Genomic DNA, 20,393 nt, shown 5'->3' on the forward strand with positions numbered 1-20,393 from the left:
GAACTGTTAACTACAGAAGAAGGGGTTAATTGAACCCTTTTGAAGGGGAGTTAAAAGGATTAAACTACTTATTAAGCAGCTGGGGGGGGGGGGGGCAGCATCAGTGTCTGGAAGTCAGGAAGGGGTTAAAGGCCATTCTATTGCACAGCCAGGCTGGAGCGCTCGCTCGTTGAGGTAAGAAAAGGTTAGAAGCAGGGGAAGACTGACAACTCATGGGGCCCCTGGGCAATAGGGATCATGGGGCCCCTGTGTCCTTGCCCAAACTCAAAAAAGCCTATGAAAAAGGTACCAGGGGCATCTCATGGGGCCCCCTACTGACCCTGGGCCCTCGGGCAGTGCTCGAGTTTCCAAATGGTCAGTCCGCCCCTGGTTAGATTTACAAATAATATCTTCGCTGCGAATAGATATCATCTGCGAAGAGAACAGGGCAGGTTGAGGGTTAAAATTCAAAAAAAAAATGCCTCTGCGGCCTGGAAGGGGTTAAACAGGCAGCACAGCATTGCCCAGGGCAGGTGGAAGTGCAATCCCTGCAGGGCGGGGAGAAAAAAAAAAGAGACGGGGAAAAAAAAGAGTTAGCAGCAACCCTGACGATGGGCGGGGTCGGAGAATTGGGCCCCGCCCCCTGCACACTTGTCCCGTATTGTCATGTAAAGCAGAGTACCTCCTTGTCATTGTGCCCGTCCAGCAGGCAGTCTATTAGAGGCAGCTCTGCGCAGTGCCCACTTACAGGACATGTACCCTTAGGAAGAGGAGCCCAACACCCTCCACAGACCCTCTTCTGCAGCTTCTCCTTCCAGGACCCTCTATGTACAAAATGGATTATTCCTACCTGAATTCGTACGATTCCTGCATGGCGGCCATGGAAGCCTCTGCCTACGCAGACTTCAGTTCGTGCAGCCAGCCCAACAGCTTCCAGTACAACCCGATCCGGAGCAGCTTCACTGCCAACCCTGGGTGCCCACCTCTCACCACTGCCAACTGCACCCTGGGGGCACTGAGGGACCACCAGCCTTCCCCCTACTCCACAGGTAAGGGCACTTCATACTGCGTTCCATTGTAACTTACGAAGAGAGAACTCTTCCTATCACCCTAATAACTCAGAGGTGAAAAATTATATCCGGCTGATGATTGCCTTGATACCCGGCAAATCCCTCGTCCAGTAACTTGGAAGAATATTTGCAACTTTATAACATTGCCAAATGTAAAGCGGTCCTACCTCCCTAATAACACAGGGGTGCAAATATACATTCAGCTCATTACCTCCTTGTTACACTGCAAACCTCTCAGTAACTTGAAGGAATAATTGCAACTTTATGATACTTCCAAATGTAAACCGGTCCTGTTCAGCAAATGGTAACATTGTAACTCTGCATACCTCTCACCCAATAGCTTGAAGGAATAATTGAAACTTCATGGCACTGATAAATGTAAACCGATCCTATCACCCTAATAACACTGAGGTGACGATATATATTCAGCTGATTATCACCTTGCAACCCTCAATAACTTGAATATTCGCAACTTTATAACATTGCCAAATGTAAACCGGTCCTATCACCCTAATAACTCCGAGGTGAAAATGTATATTCAGCTGATTATTATCGCCTTGTAACCCTGTAAATCCCTCGTCCAATAACTTGGGAGAATATTTGCAACTTTATAACATTGCCAAATGTAAACCGGTCCTAATACCCTCCCTAATAACTCCGAGGTGAAAATGTATATTCAGCTGATTATTATCGCCTTGTAACCCTGCAAATCCCTCGTCCAATAACTTGGGAGAATATTCGCAACTTTATAACATTGCCAAATGTAAACCGGTCCTAATACCCTAATAACTCCGAGGTGAAAATTTATATTCAGCTCATTATTACCCTGCAAATCCCTCGTCCAATAACTTGGGAGAATATTTGCAACTTTATGATACTTCCAAATGTAAACCGGTCCTGTTCAGCAAATTATAACATTGTAACCTTGTCATCCAATAGCTTGAAGGAATAATCGCAACTTTATAACATTGCCAAATGTAAACTGTTCCTATTACCCTAATAACACAGAGGTGCAAAAATATATTCAGCTGATTGTTGCCTTGATACCAGGCAAACCTCTCAATAACTTGAGAGAATATTTGCAACTTTATGACACTTCCAAATGTAAACCCATCTTATTACTCTAATAACTCAGAGGTGAAAATTTATATCCAGCTGATTATCGCCTTGCAATACTGCAAATCCCTCGTCCAATAACTTGGAAGAATATTTGCAACTTTATGATACTTCCAAATGGAAACCGGTCCTATTCAGCAAATGATAATATTGTAACCTTGCATACCTCTCACCCTATAGCTTGGAGGAATAATTGAAACTTTATAACATTGCCAAATGTAAAGCGGTCCTATCACCCTAATAACACAGGGGTGCAAACATACATTCAGCTCATTACCTCCTAGTTACACTGCAAACCTCTCAGTAACTTAAAAGAATAATTGCAACTTCATGGCATTGCCAAATGTAAACTGTTCCTATCCTCCTAATAACACAGAGGTGAAAATATATATTCAGCTAATGATAACATTGCAACCCTGCAAACCTCTCATCCAATAACTAAAATGAATAATTGAAACTTTATAACATTGCCAAATGTCAACTGTTCCTATCACCCTAATAACTCCGGGGTGAAGGTATATACCCGGCTAATCGTACCCTTTGAACCCTGCAAACCTCTCCTCCAATAACTTGACTGAATAATTGAAACTTTATAACATTGCCAAATGTAAACTGTTCCTATCACCCTAATAACACAGAGGTGACAATAAATGTCTCAGTTAAATGAGGTGAAAATATATATTCAGCAATTATAACCTTGTTACACGGCAATACACTTAGTAAGTTGAAAGAATAATAAAAACTTTATAATATTGCTGAATGTCAACTGTTCCTATTACCCTAATAACTCTGAGGTGAAAAATATATTCAGCTAATTATTACCATGTAACTCTGCAAACCTCTCATCCAATATCTTGAAGGAATAATTGAAACTTTATAACATTGCCAAATGTAAACTGTTCCTATCACCCTAATAACTCCGAGGTGAAGGTATATACCCGGATAATCGTACCCTTTGAACCCTGCAAACCTCTCCTCCAATAACGTGAAAGAATACTTGCAACCTTGCCAATCTCAACTGTTCCTATTTTCCCAATGACTCCGGGGGTGCAAAGAAATATCTCTCAGTTAAAATGACGTGAAAATATATGTATTCAGCTAATGATAACATTGCAACCCTGCAAACCTCTCATCCAATAACTTGAATGAATAATTGCAACTTCATGGCATTGCCAAATGTAAACTGTTCCTATCCCCCTAATAACACAGAGGTGCAAACATACATTCAGATAATTATCACCTTGCAACACTGCAAACCACTCAATAACTTAAAAGAATAATTGCAACTTCATGGCATTGCCAAATGTAAACTGTTCCTATCCTCCTAATAACACAGAGGTGAAAATATATATTCAGCTAATGATAACATTGCAACCCTGCAAACCTCTCATCCAATAACTAAAATGAATAATTGAAACTTTATAACATTGCCAAATGTCAACTGTTCCTATCACCCTAATAACACAGAGGTGATAATAAATGTCTCAGTTAAATGAGGTGAAAATATATATTCAGCTAATTATTACCGTGTAACCCTGCAAACCTCTCATCCAATAACTTGAAGGAATAATTGAAACTTTATAACATTGCCAAATGTCAACTGTTCCTATCACCCTAATAACTCCGACGTGAAGGTATATACCCGGCTAATCGTACCCTTTAAACCCTGCAAACCTCTCCTCCAATAACGTGGAAGAATACTTGCATCTTTGCCAATCTCAACTGGTCCTATTATCCCAATGACTCCGGGGGTGCAAAGAAATATCTCTCAGTTAAAATGAGGTGAAAGATATATTCAGCTAATGATAACATTGCAACCCTGCAAACCTCTCATCCAATAACTTGAAGGAACAATTGAAACTTTATGACACTGTTAAATGTAAACCGGTCCTATTACCCTAATAACACAGAGGTGAAAAGAAATGTTTCAGTTAAATGAGGTGAAAAAATACATTCAGCAATTATAACTCTGATACACTGCAAACCTCTCACCCAATATCTTGAAGGAACAATTGCAACTATATGACACTGCTAAATGTAAACTGTTCCCATCACCCTAATAACACAGAGGTGAAGGTATGTACCCGGCTAATCGTAGTTCCCATCACCCTAATAACACAGAGGTGTAAATATATATTCAGCTAATGATAACATTGTAACCTTGCAAATCCATAATCGAATAACTGGAAGGAATAATTGAAACTTTATGACATTTCCAAATGTAAACCGGTCCTATCACCCTAATAACACAGAGGTGCAAATATATATAACATTGTAACCCTGCAAATCCCTCATCCAATAACTTGAAGGAGTAATTGAAACTTCATGACATTTCCAAATGTAAACCGATCCTATCACCCTAATAACACAGAGGTGAAAATAAATGTCTCAGTTAAATGAGGTGAAAATATATATTCAGCAATTCTAACCCTGATACACTGCATACCTCTCACCCAATATCTTGAAGGAATAATTGTACCTTTATGAAACTTCCAAATGTAAACTGTTCCCATCACCCTAAAAACTCCGAGGTGAAGGTATGTACCCGGCTAATCGTACCCTTTGAACCCTGCAAACCTCTCCTCCAATAACGTGGAAGAATACTTGCAACTTTGCCAATCTCCTATTATCCCATTGACTCCGGGGGTGCAAAGAAATATCTCTCAGTTAAAATGAGGTGAAAAGATATATATTCAGCTAATGATGACATTGTAACTCTGCAACCCTCTCATCCGATAACTTGAAGGAACAATTGAAACTTTATGACACTTCCAAATGTAAAGTGTTCCTATCACCCTAATAACTCCGAGGTGCAAATAAATGTCTCAGTTAAATGAGGTGAAAATATATATTCAGCAATTATAACCCTGTTATCCTGCAAACCTCTCGCCCAATGACATGGAAGAATACTTGCAACTTTGCCGAGTCTCAACTGTTCCTATTATCCCAATGACTCCGGGGTGCAAAGAAATATCTGAGAAGATATTATTATTATACAGGATTTATATGGTGCCAACAGTTTGCTCAGCACTTTACAATATAAAGGGAGACAATACAGAGGGATAGGAGGGCCCTGATCCTGGGAGCTTACAATCTAGGAGGGATATATTCAGCTGAGTATGACTTTGTTACCCCGCAGAACACTCAGCAACCTGAAAGAATCATTGAAACTTCGGGACGGTGCCGAATGTAAACTAATAACTGAGAGGTACAATTAAATAAACCCGTAGTGACCCCAATAACTGCCCCCCCCCCACCCCGTACACTGCACATTATTTACATAATAACTTAGAATGGAATAATTACAACTTTATTACACTACTAACAACAGCCTGCCCCTCCCCCCCCCCATGTAGCTTAGAGATGGGTCGTATGTAATCCACAACTGATACTTTATTACCGTTGACTGTCGTTCTCACCCCAATAACTCATTCAATCAATGATTAGAACTTTATTACACAGCGGAGCGCTAACTGCCCCCCCCCATACCCCGCCCCCCACCATAACTCAGGGGTGCGATATGTTTATTCAATTATTAGGACTTTATTACACGCCGACACCACGTCCGTCTCCGCACACGCCAATAACTCCGAGCAATACGTGATTCCATCATCCTTGACGACTGCAAAATTATGAGTGTTCCTCATCACCCCAGTAACTCCGAGGTGTATAATAAATACCCCCCCCCCCCATTATTTATTTCATCCATTATCCATCTACCATCGCCTGTTCCTGTCCTCTGTCACCCAATAATTCACAGACAAAAACATTATCCATTCTAACTCCATATTACATCACAATCCTTCATGGTCAGGGCTCATAATATTACATCACCATCTACGATGGAAACATCGCCCCACCCACCTCTGTATTCCTGGGTGTGCAATAAATTCAATTATTACCAGATCTTTACATGTTCTTCTATATCACCTGCCTATTAAACTATTATTTTACGTCAAAGCTGAAAATCACTGACAAACGTTTATAATTATAATTGAAAAAAAATGTGTTCTATTATCAGTATAAAATCTCCAGGTCACTATAAAACAGTGAGGTCAATTCATAATAGTATATATATATTTTTTAATTTTTTTTTATTTATTTATATTACAGCTATAAAAATATTATTTTTTTATATATAATTTTTTAATAATTATTATTATTTATTATTTTTTAATATTATTATTTACATTATAGAATTATTAAATAATAGTTCTATTGTTAGTGTAACCAGATCACCGTTCCTTTGTTAGGTTTTAACCTTTCTATTAATACATTTTATTCCCTTCCCACTAATAATATATCAGTGTTTAATAACTATATAAAGAAATATATTACAATTGACTCTCTTTGAAGGCTCTCCCATAACATACACACATATATATATATATATATATATATATACACATATATCACACACACTCATATATATATATATTATACATACATCTACACATATATCACACACGCATATATATATATATATATATATATATATATATATATATATGCCAGTGAAAATAATTGCATCACAAAAATACAATTTTTTATCATTTTATACTGATTTTTGTGCAGGAAATTTAGATTAATTTTTTTTAATGAAATATAGTATATGATATATGTGTATATGTATGTATATTTTATATATATATATATATATATATATAGATATATATATATGCCAGTGAAAATAATTGCATCACAAAAACACAGATTTTTATCATTTTCTACCAATTTTTGTACAGAAAATGTAGGTTGATTTTATTTTAATGAAATATAGTGTATGATATATGTGTATATGTATGTATATTTTATATATATATATATATATATATATATATATATATATATATATGCCAGTGAAAATAATTGCATCACAAAAACACTGATTTTTGTCATTTTCTACTAATTTTTGTACAGAAAATTTAGGTTGATTTTATTTTAATGAAATATAGTATATGATATATGTGTATATGTATATATATATATATATATATATATATATGCATGCCAGTGAAAATAATTGCATCACAAAAATACAAATTTTTTATCATTTTCTACCAGTTTTCATACAGAAAATTTAGGTTGATTTTATTTTAATGAAATATAGTATATGATATATGTGTATATGTATGTATATTTTATATTTAAATATATATATATATATATATATATATATATATATATATATATATATATATATATATATATATATATAGATATATATATGCCAGTGAAAATAATTGCATCACAAAAACACAGATTTTTATAATTTTCTACTAATTTTTATACAGAAAATTTAGGTTGATTTTTTAAAAATTTTTTTTATATACTATATTTCATAAAAAAAAACATATACATGTGTGTGCATGTGTGATATATGTATGTATATGATATGTATAGCATGTATATGATTGATATATATATATAGATATATACATATATATCATATACCATATTTCATTAAATTAAAAAAAAAATAAACCTACATTTTCTGTACAAAAATGAGTAGAAAATGATAAAAATCAGTATTTTGTGATGCAATTTTTTTCACTGGCATGTCACTATTATTATGTGGAAGATATCATTGTTTATTTGTGAACAGTTATGTGTTCATTTGTAGTAGGTAGTTCAAAGGATACAGTCATTTTGTATTATTGTCCCTATCAAAATATATCTGATGCAAATGGTATTTTTTTGTATTTTCTTAAAACACATTTCTTAGATTAAGATTTTCTTTACATATACACATATATCATACACTATATTTCATTAAAAAAGGAAAAATCAACCTAATTTTTCTGTGCAAAAATGAGTAGAAAATGATAAAAAATCAGTATTTTGTGATGCAATTACTTTCACTGGCATGTCACTATTATTATGTGGAAGATATCATTGTTTATTTGTGAACAGTGATGTGTTAATTGTAGGAGGAAGTTTAAAGGATACAGACCTTTTGTATTATTGTAAATATCAAAATATATCTCATGCAAATGGTATTTTTCGCATTTTTTTAAAACACAGTTCTTAGATTAAAAAAACCAAAATATTTATATAAAATCGTTTTAATAATATTCAGTATAAAACTCTTATATTGTCACACTGTTCCATAGCTATGTCAATATAAAATGACGATGTAATAAATGAATGAAATGACACCGCATCACTAGAAAATTATTACTAATAGAGGAATTGCTCACCGTTCAATCATTTCTAGATATTTTTTTATCAATATCACATAAATATGTTCTACTGCTAGAAATAATATCAGCTAAATATTAAAAAACAATATTATTGTGATTACATTAGTAACCTGCATTACTGTAGAAGAGTACATTTTATATATTTCTTTTTTAATTCTTTTTATTAGAATAGTACATTTTTGATTTCTTTTTTAATTCTTTTTATTAGAATAGTACATTTTTTATTTCTTTTTTAATTCTTTTTATTAGAATAGTACATTTTTTATTTCTTTTTTAATTCTTTTTATTAGAATAGTACATTTTTTGATTTCTTTTTTAATTCTTTTTATTAGAATAGTACATTTTTTTATTTCTTTTTTAATTCTTTTTATTAGAATAGTACATTTTTTTATTTCTTTTTTAATTCTTTTTATTAGAATAGTACATTTTTTATTTCTTTTTTAATTCTTTTTATTAGAATAGTACATTTTTTTATTTCTTTTTTAATTCTTTTTATTAGAATAGTACATTTTTTTATTTCTTTTTTAATTCTTTTTATTAGAATAATACATTTTTATTTCTTTTTTAATTCTTTTTATTAGAAGAATTTACTTTATTTATATTTAATTCTTTTTTTTTTTTAGAGGAATACATTTCAGTTATTTATATATTTATTTTTAATTAGAGGAATACAGTGTATTTTGAGTGTGTCATACAGAGAGCAGCTAATATTTTTCATTTTTTTCCATACTACCTTAAAAGAGAATGAAATAATAGCGATAAAAATATTATAAAGTATAAGGATAACATTTATTTTTCAGAGTTCATTCGTTTACTAGAGCATTATTTCACTAAAATTCATTTAAAAAAATAATTCAGCTAGAAATGTATACATCACCAGCATACCCCTATCCAATGGAACAATTTTTTTTTCATTATGTTACCTATTATTGTAGGATCATGATAGCATCACTAAATTCTAATGTCACAATTACTCAAGAACATTGTTATGTGTTTTTAGTGATTGTTTATTTTTTATCTTATATTATTAAAAAAAAAAATAAACACAACACATTTACATATAACTCTGATATTTTTATAGTAGTAATAAAGTAAAAAAAAATGATATTTAATATCTCAAAAGATCTCTCTCTTTCATTTTTTTTAATATCTCAAAAAAATAGGTAGGTCTCTGTCCCTCTTTCTCTTCTCTCTCTCTCTCTTCCTCCCCCCCTCTCTCTCTCTCCCTCCCTCCCTCTCCCCCTCCCTCTCTCTCTCTCTCTTTTTTAATTTCTCAAACAAATAAAAAAGTAAAAACATATATACATATTTTATTTTTATTTTATGTTACTAAATAAATTTAATTAAAAGTAACACATTTACATATAACTCTTAAATTTCTATTGTAGTAATAAAGTAAAAAAAAATATATTTAATATCTCAAAAATATTTATAGGTCTCTCTCTCTCTCTCTCTCTCCCCCCTCTCTCTCTCTCTCTCTAGCTTTTTTAATATCTAAAACAAAAATCAAAAAAATCAAAAATAAAAACATTAATACATATATATTTTATTTTTTTTATTTTATGTTATTAAAAAGAAATCAATAAAAGTAAGACATTTACATATAACTCTTAAATTTCTATTGTACTAACAAAGTAAAAAAAATGATAAAGTAAAAAAATTATATTTAATATCTCAAAAATATACATAGGTAGATAGGTCTCTTTCTCTCCCCCTCCCTCTCTCTCTCTCTTTTTTCATTTTTTCATATCTCCTATATATATATATATATATCTTTGTTACTACACTACATTTAAGAGTTATTCTTCAAAAATAGTTAAATTTTATATATATATATATATATATATTTATATAAAATATATATATATTTATATATAATATCTTTACCTTTGTGAGTGATATATATATATACATATATATATATTTATAAATAGGTATATGAAATAAATCTTTGTTACTTTATTACTACAATATACATTTGAGAGTTATTCTTAAAATAAATAAACACAAATAAATATATATATATATATATTAATAAATAATATATATATTATGTATGTGAGTGATAAAATATTACATATCAAAGTGATGTTATATCCAATCATGGAGCATTTACCATTCTAGTATTTTTTGTTATGTAAATTTAATTGAATTGATTATTATATCTAAAAATCCAAGACTGCAGTGGAGAACTTGTGGCACACTTTTCTCTCCAGTCTCATTACATCTACATTCCTTTTTGTTAAATATCGTTGGCAATGGCCATTTTTGTTTTTTTGGCAGTGAAATTTTTGTAAATAAAAATAAAATTTAAATCCAATCTTTTAGAATTTTTTTTTTTGTTTTAATTGTTACTTCGATTCAAAGTATGTTAATAAAAGAATTGTATTTCACCCAGTAGCACGCTGATTGCAGTATCAAATTCTGCTACAATGACTGTCTGGCATAGACGGGTTCCTAATAAAAAAAATTAAAAAATTCACTATAAAAATTTTTTAAATGGCAGTTGAAAAATGTTGGTGGTAATTGAGAGTGTCGGGATTGTTTGCATACATGGGCTGTGTACACAGGAAATCTTCGGATCTCTCCCTCTCTATAGCCTGGAGTGCCGCAGTGATTGCTGCTCAGATAATGTGCAGATATTCAGTGGGGGGGGGGGGGGGGGCAGGTGACGGGGATGTTGGCCTTTGTTTATCCTCCACTAGAGGAATGACAGATGCAATCTGGTTGGTTTATTCAGGCAACACAGGCACTATGCGGAACACAATTTTTCTTTTCAAATTTATGTATTTGTTTATTTTTAATTACAACCCTGTTGTTCTAAATTTATTTTCAATTTTTAACAAAATTTTAATTAAAAAAAATTTTCTTTTACAAAATTAAAAAAAAAAAAAAAAAAAAAAAAATTGCTGCCGGCTTGTCAAATTTTTTTTACTGGCTTCCAGCGGGGCAATTCCCGTCCTGTCTTTGTGAGGTCTCCGACGCGAAGTGGAATGGAAAGTTCTGTCGCTTTATTCCATTTTCTGCCAATTTCAACCACTTTTTTGGTTGTTTCTACGCATTATCCTACACCGAACGTTTCGGTCTTTTCGCGGTTTCGGTAGAAGCTGTCGGTGGCGGGTTTCACTGACCAATTTTTTTTTTTAGATTAAAAAACATAAATTGTCACAAATCTGCCCCAGTGAGCGGTCAGTTGTTATTTTTGCTAAGCCCCGCCCACTGGCAGCATGGGCGCGCACCTTGGTACCATCAGGCTCTTTGTAGGAAAATTCTCCAAGATGGCCTCCCATCTGTGCGTGTCGGCAGCAACAGGAACGTGCGTTCAGCGGCGCATTGTGGGCGGCTCTATAGTCACACCTTTCCCGTGGGTCGTGGTAGCCTGAGCGTTGCTGTGATGCTTGTTACATGTATCAACACGTCGCAAAGCCACTCCAACGCACATCTCCAACGCACACGCATTGCACCGCACCACAGCACATGATACTGCGCACTGCGCCGCAAAAATTGGTGTATTTTTATTTTATTTTTTTTTCATTTTATATTTTGTTGCCAATTAGAGCGGTCTGACCTAATGCAACGTGTGTTATCGCATGAAAACAGCGATTAATGCAACGCCCCGGGATGCCGAGGTCTAAATGGGAGCGCCACCCCAACGTACGCAGGAGGGAACCATTTGTCTCTTTGTGGTGCATTAAAAAAAAAAAATGCGACCTTTGGAAATGCATTTAGTTTGCTGGGTTTTTTTTAAAGTTATATAGTGACGCAACTCCACTGTGAATTCAAATAGCCATATATTTTATCATTACTATTTTTATAATAAAAATAATAATTATAATTTTTTTTATAAAATAATACCTAATATTATTAATATAATATTTTTTATAGTAATGATGACATAATATTTTATGGTATCTTCTTTTTATTATTATTAGTAGTAGTAGTTCTTGTATTTTTAATTTATTTAATTTATTCATTTTTATTATTATTATTATTATTATTATTAGTAGTAGTAGTAGTAGTAGTTTTATTTAATTTCATTTATTTGTTTTATCATTATTATTATTATTATTAGTAGTAGTAGTAGTTTTATTTAATTTCATTTATTTGTTTTATTATTATTATTATTATTATTATTATTATTATTACTTCGAGTTTATATAGCGCCAAAGGGTTTGCTCAGCGCTGTACAATAGAGGGGGGGACAATACATGGCACAGTACAACAACAACAAACAACGTACGAGGGGTAAGAGGGCCCTACTCTTTCGAGCTTACAATCTAGGAGGGAGGGGGTAAAGGTACAGTAGGAAGTGGCTAATTATTATTATTATTAGTAGTAGAAGTAGTAGTTTTATTTTATTTAATTTATTTGTTTTATCATTATTATTATTATTATTATTATTATTAGTAGTAGTAGTAGTAGTAGTTTTATTTTATTTTATTTATTTGTTTTATCATTATTATTATTAGTAGTAGTAGTAGCTTTATTTTATTTTATTAACTTTTTATTAATATTATTATTAGTAGTATTAGTAGTAGTAGTAGTTTTATTTAATTTATTTTTATTATTATTATTATTATTATTAGTAGTAGTAGTAGTAGTAGAAGTAGTAGTTTTATTTTATTTAATTTATTTGTTTTATCATTATTATTATTATTATTAGTAGTAGTAGTAGTAGCTTTATTTTATTTTATTAACTTTTTATAAATATTATTATTAGTAGTATTAGTAGTAGTAGTAGTTTTATTTAATTTATTTTTATTATTATTATTATTAGTAGTAGAAGTAGTAGTTTTATTTAATTTCATTTATTTGTTTTATCATTATTATTATTATTAGTAGTAGTAGTAGTAGTAGTAGTAGAAGTAGTAGTTTGATTTTATTTTATTTATTTGTTTTATCATTATTATTATTATTAGTAGTAGTAGTAGTAGCTTTATTTTATTTTATTAACTTTTTATTAATATTATTATTATTAGTATTAGTAGTAGTAGTAGTTTTATTTAATTTATTTTTATTATTATTATTATTATTAGTAGTAGTAGTTTTATTTAATTTCATTTATTTGTTTTATCATTATTATTATTATTACTATTATTATTATTAGTAGTAGTAGTAGTAGCTTTATTTTATTTTATTAATTTTTTATTAATATTATTATTATTAGTATTAGTAGTAGTTTTATTTAATTTCATTTATTTGTTTGATTATTATTATTATTAGTAGTAGTAGTAGTCAGGGGCGGACTGACAACTCATGGGGCCCCCGGGCAATAGGGGATCATGGGGCCCCTGTGTCCTTGCCCAAACTCAAAAAAGCCTATGAAAAAGGTACCAGGGGCATCTCATGGGGCCCCCTACTGACCCCGGGCCCTCGGGCAGTGCCCGAGTTTCCAAATGGTCAGTCCGCCCCTGGTTGTAGTAGTAGTTTTATTTTATTTAATTTATTTGTTTTATCATTATTATTATTATTAGTAGTAGTAGTTTTATTTAATTTAATTCATTTTTTTATTATTATTATTAGTAATTTTATTTTATTTATTATTATTATTATTATTATTATTATTAGTAGTAGTAGTATTACTGCTATTACTAAAGAGGACTTCATATAATTTCCTGTAGCAGGAGATCCATCCCCAGACAGTGGTGGGATCTGCAGCAGTTCTCGGATGTCATGAAGTCACATGATCCTGTCTGGCCTGTCATTGTCCCCATTAATAATCCAGAGCAATGCTAATGTAACCCCCCGGTGGGGTCAGTGGGAGGAATTATCTGCCCCCCCCCCCCCCAGGTCACACAACCCTCCCAGCTATCTAATTAGAGTAATTAGAGACAAAGCATGAAAAGCAATGCTGGGACAAGGGGGGGGGTGGGTGGGGGGCAGGGGGGACAGCTGCCCTGGGCACAGTAGAGCGGGGGAACATTGCTGGGGCAAGGGGGGGTGGGAGGCAGGGGAGACAGCGGCCCTGGGCACAGTAGAGCGGGGGGGCATTGCTGGGGCAAGGGGTGGGCAGGAGGGACAGCGGCCCTGGGCACAGTAGAGCGGGGGGAGCATTGCTGGGGCAAGGGGTGGGCACAGCAAAGCAAGGGGGATCAGGGCTGGGGCAAGGGGTGGGCAGGAGGAGCAGCGGCCCTGGGCACAGTAGAGCAGGAGGGCAGAGAATGGACACGGGTGCGGGTGAGTGTGTCTGGGGGGGTTTGGGTGGCACTAGATGAACTTGTCCCGGTAATGATGACAAGCCCAGATTTTCCACTGCTGACTACTCTGCAATTACAGTATCTGGGGAGAAGAAGTGCAAAATGCTCGATCGATTCGCCTTTAGTAAATCCACCCCACTGTCTTTCATCTGTTGTGCAAACCGGATATTCTGCATCCGATCGATCCGATTGGCTGGATGTACAAAGTAGAGGAGATGAGGATGACGCAGAGCTGGAGGAATACCAGAGCCGTCGGATGTTTTCCAGCACGCTGGCTAGTTTCTGTAAGACGATCGTTCCTCCAGCTCCTGACCGGGGATATTGGGGTCGGTTTACCAAAGAAATAAAGTCTGGTCACCTGTTCGTGAATAAGGTGATCCCTCAAGACCCAATCACATGGAAGGAAATAAAACAAACACAAAAAAAACAGACGCCAACATTTGAATATATTTTATTAATATTTTTTTGATATTTTGGTCATTTATTTCCTAAATATTTTTTATTCAAGTGATATTTTTATTGAAAGTTGCTATTATGATCTATGATCCATTTACAACGGAAATATTATAATAATCATTTATTTTGTTTTAATTATTTCTATTTAAGTCAGATATTTATTGATTTGTAGTTATTTTTACAATTCATAATTGCGCCTATTTTACGAATGGCATATTTTAGTAATAATTTATTTTATATTAATTATTTTTACTCCAGTAATCACTTTATCGATTTATGGTGGTTTTTTTTATGATACATTACATACATACGATTATGCTTAATTTATGAATGAAATATTTTTTATAATAATTTATTTTAATTATTTCTATTTAGTTTTTTTTTTATTTGTAGTTACTTTTATAAAAAATATTAAATTTATGAATAAACAATTTTTATATTTTTTCTTTATATTTATGGATTCATATTTACAGATACAGATTCACATATTTATAGATTTAGATATACAGAAATATTAGATATAGATATTTAAAGATTTATATTTATATTGACATATTTATATTTGTATTGATTACAGTTACTTTTATTACATTTTTTTTTAATTCTGAATACTTTTTTTTTATATTTTTGTAATTATTAGCACATTTATAGGTTTATATTTACATATGTAGATTTACATATTTATAGATACAGAAATATTAGATAAAGACATTTATAGATTTAGATTGACATATTTATATTTTTATTGTTTTTTTGTTTCTTTTATGACATTTTTTAAATTTATAATTAAACAATGTTTATATTTTCGTATTTATTAATAGATTTTTGGATTTATATTTACAGATATAGATTTACATATTTATAGATTTAGATATACAGAAATATTAGATGTACATCTTTATAGATTTAGATTTATATTGACATATTTATATTTTTATTGATTTGTAGCTACTTTTATTTTTTAAAAATGTTAATTTATGAAAAAACTATTTTTATATTTATTAACAAATTTAAAGATTTATATTTACAGATATAGATTTACGTATTTATAGATACAGAAATATTAGATAAAGACGTGTATAGATTTAGATTGACATGTTTATATTTTTATTGATTTGTAGTTACTTTTATTTAATGTTTTTTTTACATTTCTGAATAAACCATTTTTATATTTTTTTATTTTAGATTTATATTTATTTTTCCAGATATAGATATACATATTTAAAGATTTAGATTTATATTGACATATTTTTTTTTTATTTGTAGTTACTTTTATTACAAATAATTATTTTGAATTTAGGAATGAAATATTTTCATCATAATCTATTTTTTATTTAGGTAATATTTTTATTGATTTTTAGTTATTTTTATTATATATTATTATTGTGCTTCTTAATTTATGAATAATAGACGCTGTGTCCCTAGGCTGGCAAGTAACAGTGACCATGCCTATAAAAGAAGGTTGGTTCTTCGGTTGGGTCATTGGTCAATTCCTTGGTCGGTTCCTCAGAAGGTTCCTAGGTCAGTTCCATATTTGGTTCCTTGGTCAGATGCTTGGTAACTTCCTTGGTTGATCCCTCTATTGGTTCCTTTATCAGTTCATTGATCGGTTACTTGGTTGGTTCTTCAGTTTAGTCATTGGTCGGTTAATTGGTCACTTCCTTGGTCAGTTTCTCAGTCACTTCCTTGGTCAGTTTCTCAGTCACTTCCGTGGTCAGTTTCTCAGTCACTTCCTTGGTCAGTACTTCAGATGGTTCCTAGGTCAGTTCCTCGTCTGGTTCCTTGGTCAGATGCTCGGTCACTTCTTTGGTGGATCCCACTGTTGGTTCCTTTGTCAGTTCATTGATCGGTTACTTGGTTGGTTCCTCAGTTTGATCGTTGGTCAATTCCTTGGATGGTTCCTTGGTCAGTTTCTTGGTCAGTTCTTCAGTCACTTCCATGGTTGATTCCTTGGTCAGCTCCTCCGTTGATTCCTTGTTTAGATTCTTTGTCACTTCTTTAGCAGGTCCCTCTGTTGGTTCCTTGGTCAGTTCCTCAATTGGGTCATTGGTTGGTTCATCGATTTGTTCCTCAGGTCATTGGTTAGTTCATTGGTCAATTCCTTGGTCAGTTCCTAAGATGGTTTCTCAGTCAGTTCCTCACTGTTTTCCTTGGTTGGTTCCTTGGTTATTAGATATTCGGTTACTCCCTCTGTTGGTTCCTTTATCGTTTATTGATCAGTTGCTTGGTTGGTTCATTAGTTTGGTCATTTGTTAATTGGTCAGTTCCTCAGATGGTTCATTGGCCAGTGTCTTGGTAACTTCCATGATCAGTTCCTCAGATGATTCCTTGGTCAGTGTCCTGGTGACTTCCATGATCAGTTCCTCAGATGGTTCCTTGGTCAGTGTCTTGGTGACTTCCATGGTCAGTTCCTCAGATGGTTCCTTGGTCATTGTCTTGGTGACTTCCACGGTCAGTTCCTCAGATGGTTCCTTGGTCAGTGTCTTGGTGACTTCCATGGTCAGTTCCTCAGATGGTTCCTTGGTCAGTGTCTTGGTGACTTCCATGGTCAGTTCCTCAGATGATTCCTTGGTCAGTGTCTTGGTGACTTCCATGATCAGTTCCTCAGATGGTTCCTTGGTCAGTGTCTTGGTGACTTCCATGGTCAGTTCCTCAGATGGTTCCTTGGTCAGTGTCTTGGTGACTTCCATGGTCAGTTCCTCAGATGGTTCCTTGGTCAGTGTCTTGGAGACTTAAATGGTTAGTTCCTCAGATGGTTCCTTGGTCAGTGTCTTGGTGACTTCCACGGTCAGTTCCTCAGATGGTTCCTTGGTCAGTGTCTTGGAGACTTAAATGGTTAGTTCCTCAGATGGTTCCTTGGTCAGTGTCTTGGTGACTTCCACAGTCAGTTCCTCAGATGGTTCCTTGGTCAGTGTCTTGGTGACTTCCATGGTCAGTTCCTCAGATGGTTCCTTGGTCATTTCCTTGGTTGGGTCATTGATCAGCTCCTCGGTTGCTTCCTCAGGTCTCTGGCCAATTCTTTGTTCGTTTCCACAGATGGTTCCTCGGTCAATTCCGCAGTCATTTACTTGGTCTGTTCCGTCTGTTCCTCGATTGGTTCCTTGGTCAGTCCCTAGGGTGTGTCATTGGTCATTTCATTGATCGGCTCCTCGATTGCTTCCACAGGTCATTGGTTGGTTCATTGGTCAATTCTTTCGTCGTTTCCACAGATGGTTCCTCGGTCAGTTCCGCAGTCATTTCCTTGGTCTGTTCCTCGATTGGTTCCTTGGTTACTTTCTTTGGTTTATTCCTTTGTAAGTTCCTTGGCTGGTAAACTTGCTGGATAATCAGTTGCTTCATTGGTGAGTTCTTCAGATGTTCATTGGTCGGTTCATCAGATGTTCATTGGTGAGTTCTTCAGATATTCATTGGTCGGTTCTTCAGATGTTCATTGGTGAGTTCTTCTGATGTTCTTTGGTAAGTTCTTCAGATGTTCATTGGTCGGTTCTTCAGATGTTCATTGGTCAGTTCTTCAGATGTTCATTGGTCAGTTCTTCAGATGTTCATTGGTCAGTTCTTCAGATGTTCATTGGTCGATATATCAGATGTTCATTGGTCAGTAATTCAGATGTTCATTGGTCGGTTCTTCAGATGTTCATTGGACGGTTCTTCAGATGTTCATTGGTCGATATATCAGATGTTCATTGGTCAGTAATTCAGATGTTCATTGGTCGGTTCTTCAGATGTTCATTGGTCAGTTCTTCAGATGTTCATTGGTCAGTTCTTCAGATGTTCATTGGTCGGTATTTCAGATGTTCATTGGTCGGTTCGTCAGATGTTCATTGGTCGGTTCTTCAGATGTTCACTGGACAGTTCTTCTGATGTTCATTGGGCAGTTATTCAGATGTTCATTGGTCGGTTCTTCAGATGTTCACTGGACAGTTCTTCTGATGTTAATTGGTCGGTTTTTCAGATGTTCATTGGTCAGTTTTTCAGATGTTCATTAGTCGGTTCTTCAGATGTTCATTGGTGAGTTCTTCAGATGTTCACTGGACAGTTCTTCTGATGTTCATTGGTGAGTTCTTCAGATGTTCATTGGTCGGTTCTTCAGATGTTCATTGGTCGGTTCATCAGATGTTCATTGGTCGGTTCATCAGATGTTCATTGGTTGGTTCTTCAGATGTTCATTGGTGAGTTCTTCAGATGTTCATTGGTGAGTTCTTCAGCTGTTCATTGGACAGTTCTTCAGATGTTCATTGGTGAGTTCTTCAGCTGTTCATTGGACAGTTCTTCAGATGTTCATTGGTGAGTTCTTCAGCTGTTCATTGGACAGTTCTTCAGATGTTCATTGGTCGGTTCTTCAGTTGTTCATTGGTCGGTTCTTCAGATGTTCATTGGTCGGTTCCTTAGATATTCATTGGTGAGTTCTTCAGCTGTTCATTGGACGGTTCTTCATATGTTCATTGGTCGGTTCTTCAGATGTTCATTGGTGGGTTCTTCTGATGTTCATTGGACGGTTCTTCAGCTGTTCATTGGTGGGTTCTTCCGATGTTCATTGGATGGTTCTTCAGATGTTCATTGGTCGGTTCTTCAGATGTTCATTGGTGGGTTCTTCTGATGTTCATTGGACGGTTCTTCAGCTGTTCATTGGTCGGTTCTTCAGATGTTCATTGGTCGGTTCTTCAGTTGTTCATTGGTTGGTTCCTTAGATATTCATTGGTGAGTTCTTCAGCTGTTCATTGGACGGTTCTTCAGCTGTTCATTGGACGGTTCTTCAGATGTTCATTGGTCGGTTCCTCAGATGTTCATTGGTCAGTTCTTGCGATGTTCATTGGACGGTTCTTCAGCTGTTCATTGGACGGTTCTTCAGATGTTCATTGGTCGGTTCTTCAGATGTTCATTGGTCGGTTCTTCAGTTGTTCATTGGTTGGTTCCTTAGATATTCATTGGTGAGTTCTTCAGCTGTTCATTGGACGGTTCTTCAGCTGTTCATTGGACGGTTCTTCAGATGTTCATTGGTCGGTTCTTCAGATATTCATTGGACGGTTCTTCAGATGTTCATTGGATGGTTCTTCAGATGTTCATTGGTCGGTTCTTCAGATGTTCATTGGACGGTTCTTCAGATGTTCATTGGACAGTTCTTCAGATGTTGATTGGGTGGTTCCTCAGATGTTCATTGGTTGGTTCCTCAGATGTTCATTGGTCGGTTCCTCAGATGTTCATTGGACGGTTCCTCAGTAGTTTCCTAGGCTCACTGAGAACGTGAGGATGCTGCCAGGTCCCAGGAACTGACATAGGCATTGTACAGATCACTGCACTTCACACACCATTTGGTTGCACCCAAAACACTAAAATCTCGTCGATTTTTGATTAATAAATCGTAAAGATATATT

At 34.1% G+C, this 20,393-nt stretch overlaps 1 protein-coding gene across 1 annotated transcript in view; it reads left to right on the plus strand.

Moving 5' to 3' along the window:
• Positions 1-697: 697 nt before the first annotated feature.
• PHOX2A (paired like homeobox 2A) overlaps positions 698-20,393 on the plus strand; it is a 31,811-nt gene continuing 12,115 nt past the window's right edge. Inside the window, exon 1 of the mRNA XM_089664792.1 lies at positions 698-1,028. Within this exon, the coding sequence (XP_089520918.1) occupies positions 806-1,028 (223 nt within the window). The 5' untranslated portion in view covers positions 698-805. The remainder of the gene's footprint in view (positions 1,029-20,393) is intronic.

The sequence above is a fragment of the Staurois parvus genome, unplaced genomic scaffold, assembly GCF_062004578.1.
Source record: "Staurois parvus isolate SC_StPar_1 unplaced genomic scaffold, SC_StPar_1.0 ptg002044l, whole genome shotgun sequence".
NCBI lineage: Eukaryota > Metazoa > Chordata > Amphibia > Anura > Ranidae > Staurois > Staurois parvus.